Here is a 3,564-nt window from a genome sequence, read left to right as displayed (position 1 = left end):
CCCCCACCCCCCGCTTCCATCCATGAGAGGAGCCAACCCACAGCAGGCCCTGTGCCGCTCCCACCTACATTCAGGTGGTCAGTGGTGGTGGTGAGCAGCTCCTGGTTGGACGGGTGCAGTCTGTCCAGCAGGATAGTGTCCGCCCCTTTGCAGTACAGCCGGATCTTCCCCTTGGGGTTCCGCACTGTGGAAATCCGGGCGGGTGAAGGAACGCCCCGTCCGCAACCAAAGCACCCCTGCTAGGGTCACCCAGCACCGCACTCAGGGTCCAGGCCCCGAGTTGGGCTCACCTATGACGGACATGCGCTTGCGGATGTTGTTGAAGTCCAAGATGGCCAGCAGCTGGTAGGTGACGGCCGCCCCCAGCTCGTGGACAGTGATGGTTTTAGGGGTCCGAGCGCGGAAAACAAAGCCAAAGTTCCTGGCCGCAGTGACCAGGGCGCCCTCGTCTGGGGACTGGGCTTTGTAGTACAGCTCCCCTGGGTGGGTTGGAGGAACACACTCAAGGTCAGCGGCCACCCTTCTAAGGACAGGAAGGCCCCTGCTGGCAGTCCGGAGCCGGAGCCCAAGGGCGGGCGGGCGGGCGGACAGATGGATAATGACCACACCTGAGGCAGCACCTCTGCTCACCTTCACTCTTTTCTTCCGACATGACGGTGTGGCACAGGGACAGGAGGCGGAAGAACTCGTGTGTGGGGGGGTCTCCTGTTTTGACAGACTCCAAAAGGCTGGGGTCCCAGAATAAGAACTTCTTGTCAGCCAGCGGATTGAAGGAGAAGTCAACGGGTTCGGGCCTCTGGAACAGGGTAGAGGGCTCTCAGGGCCAGGGGGCCTTCACACTGGATCCTGGGCCAGGGCTGGCTCTCTACCAACTCACCCCTCCCACCCCACCCCAAGTCTTCCTCAAGACACTCCTTCCTCCATGCAGCGTCCACTGCCTAGCCACGGTGCCCCACCACACCCGACTCCGAACGGCTGGGACCAGCCAGCACATCCGAGGGAGCTCCGAGAGGGGCATTCTGTCCATCACACTTTCCTAGGAGCCCTTGGAAGCCCCTAGTGGAGCAGGTATGAGAGCTGGACCTTACCTCTCCCAGCTCGGCTTTCTGTCCGAGGACATCGAAGACGTCACCTGCGCAGAGCACAGGGGAGAAGCGCGGTCAGGGCAGGGGCGAGCGCCCCGTGGTAGAGAGCCACGCCACGGCAAAAGCAGACACGCCGACCCCCGTCGGACAGACCCCAAGCCCAGGAGGCAACAGGCACCCTGGATCCTCAGCACCTAGAGTCCTGGTCAAGGTAGAGTCATGGCCCTGCCCCATCCCCGCTCCCTCCACCCACCCCACTCCCGGCAGCGCCGGTTCTATGTTCCTCCCCGCAGGTTTCTAGAGACCCCTCCCGTTGGGCCCCCATACCAGACAGGATACAGCCTCACACATGGGGTGCGGGGCCCAGGTTAGTACAGGAAGCAGTCGGGATAAAGGCTCCCGGCCTGCACACGCCCTGCCCGCCCCATCCTTCCCGCAGCTCAGCCAGGACACCGCTGCCCAGAGGCCACACCAGCAAGCTCAGGGTCACTTTCTAGAAACTCGCGAGGCCCCAAACGGCAACACATGACAATCTAGTGCTCCACCGGGGCAGCCAAGGTTCAACCTGGCCAAGACACCACCCAGAGCCACTCTTTCAGGGCCTCCGTCCGTCCATCCGTCGGGGAGCTCCCTACACCTGCAGCTGAGCCCCGTCTGCCTCCAGGACCCAAGAAGCCGGGCCACCTAGCCGCGGCGCATCCACAGAGGGTCAGGAAGTGTTCTCGGTATCTGCTTCCTGACGGATCCTGAACAGACTCTTCCACAGGCCCTCAAACTCCCGTGGGAGAGACCCAGCCCCCGCGCCGAGAGTCCCACTCTGCCCCCAGGCAAGAGGCAGCCTGTGACCGCTCGTGTTCTCGGCCAAGTGGACGAAGCTAGGGTTCCCAGGGCTTAGGCAGACGTCAGACTGTGGGCTCTGCCACGTGTAACAGAAGGTCATTACCTTCCACGATGTGACCCGGCGTGCTCAGCCAGTCAGGTGAGAGGGGATGTCGTGTGGGGCTGTGGTCTGCCTCCGGTTCCTAAATGGATTATCTAGGAACCCAACCCATGCGCCCTCCCTCCTCTCTCTCAACACGCCACTCTTCCCTCCGGTCCTCCAGGCATAAATCTGCCATCTCCGGCCTGACACCTGACCCACGAACTTGGGACGACGTGCCAGGCCTCACCCCACGATGGCATGGACCGTTTCCTTAAGGGATCCTTGTGCAGATCCATCTCACTGGCTTTGCTCGCCTAGATGCAGGCAGCGCCCTCGCCCCCCAACGCCGCGCGGCCTTACCGTAGCCTCGGCCGCTGATGGAGCACTTGTTGAAAACCATGATGTTCTGCGTGAGGGTGCCCGTCTTATCCGAGAAGATGTACTCCACTTGGCCCAGCTCCTCGTTCAGGGTGGTGGTGCGGGCCTCCGCGGGCGTCCGCTTCCTCGTGCAGAACATCTTCTTGTCCCAGTTGATGAAGTAGCTGTGACCCAGGCGGATGACCTCCACGCTGCACGGGGGACAGCAGGCAAGGCTTGGGGCAGGAAGGGGAGGAGGGGGCCACCCCCAGGCCCCTCCACCTGGGGAGAAACGATACTGGAGCAGACAGCTAGGCGGGAGCCTGGGCGGAGAAGGGGGCAGGGAGCACCTGAGGTGGACCACTGTGCTGTGCCCTGCCAGGCCGTGCGTGCAGCTGGCAAAGGATTCCCCACCATGACCCTCCTGACCCGCTCCGCTCCAGACACACAGGTGCAAAGGGCCTGGGCAGGCAGGGCGGACGCACAGGAAGAGGAGGAAGGGGCTGTAGACAAGGCACTGAACCAGCTCTTACCTCAGGACTAGTGAGACAGATACCATGCAGAGAAAAACAAGAGAAAGTGTGAGGGATGGGAGGAGAGAAAAAGAGAAATCATGAGGGGGCTGCCGCCCCAAAGGGAAGACACCCACAGAGAGGGCTCCAAAGCCACTTCGCCAGGGCCCAGCACTGAGGGACCCCTGCCTCTGTGGCCTTCAGAGCCCAGATGCTGACTGCAGAAGGGTGGCGGGAATAACCTTCACAGGGGCAGGGGGCTCACATGTCGACTTGGCTAATCCTCTTTGGGCTATGTCCCGAAACAGCTGGGGGGTGGGGGGTGGGCAGGGGCCCTACATGCAGAACTCTGCTTTCAACCTGCGGCTCCGATCCCACAGGATCTGGATCCTGGGCAGAGGACGGGACAACTGAAATGTCTTCCCGGCCCTCTACCCACTCAGTTCTTGAATCTCCTCCTCCTCCTCTCCACACGCGTGACCTTGATGAGATTTGGGGGTGGGGAGGGCAGTAGAGGGCATCAAGGGAATGTCCATCAAGATGTGGATGGCCATGCCGTGATGGGATGGGCACCATGGCCGTAAGCAAGACAAAGACCCTTAGAAGAGGGGGCGCGGAACACAACGGGTAACAGTGGCGACCGATCTGTGTCGTCCTTTCATTTTGAAAGTGTGTTCCCCAGTCTGAA

General features: G+C 61.8%; 1 protein-coding gene across 1 annotated transcript in view; it reads right to left on the bottom strand.

Moving 5' to 3' along the window:
- Window positions 1-3,564, bottom strand: part of ATP8B2 (ATPase phospholipid transporting 8B2) — a 19,448-nt gene that overhangs the window by 6,175 nt on the left and 9,709 nt on the right. Inside the window, exons 12-16 of the mRNA XM_004714648.2 lie at window positions 2,368-2,576; window positions 1,089-1,132; window positions 631-796; window positions 291-479; window positions 69-184 (exon numbers count right to left, since the gene is read on the bottom strand). Of these exons, the coding sequence (XP_004714705.1) occupies window positions 69-184; window positions 291-479; window positions 631-796; window positions 1,089-1,132; window positions 2,368-2,576 (724 nt within the window). The remainder of the gene's footprint in view (window positions 1-68; window positions 185-290; window positions 480-630; window positions 797-1,088; window positions 1,133-2,367; window positions 2,577-3,564) is intronic.

This window comes from Echinops telfairi, unplaced genomic scaffold, assembly GCF_000313985.2.
Source record: "Echinops telfairi isolate 266 unplaced genomic scaffold, ASM31398v2 ScPeMD7_7425;HRSCAF=8463, whole genome shotgun sequence".
NCBI lineage: Eukaryota > Metazoa > Chordata > Mammalia > Afrosoricida > Tenrecidae > Echinops > Echinops telfairi.
The sequence above is the reverse complement of the archived record's forward strand: the minus strand, read 5'-3'. Positions and strand labels throughout refer to the sequence as shown.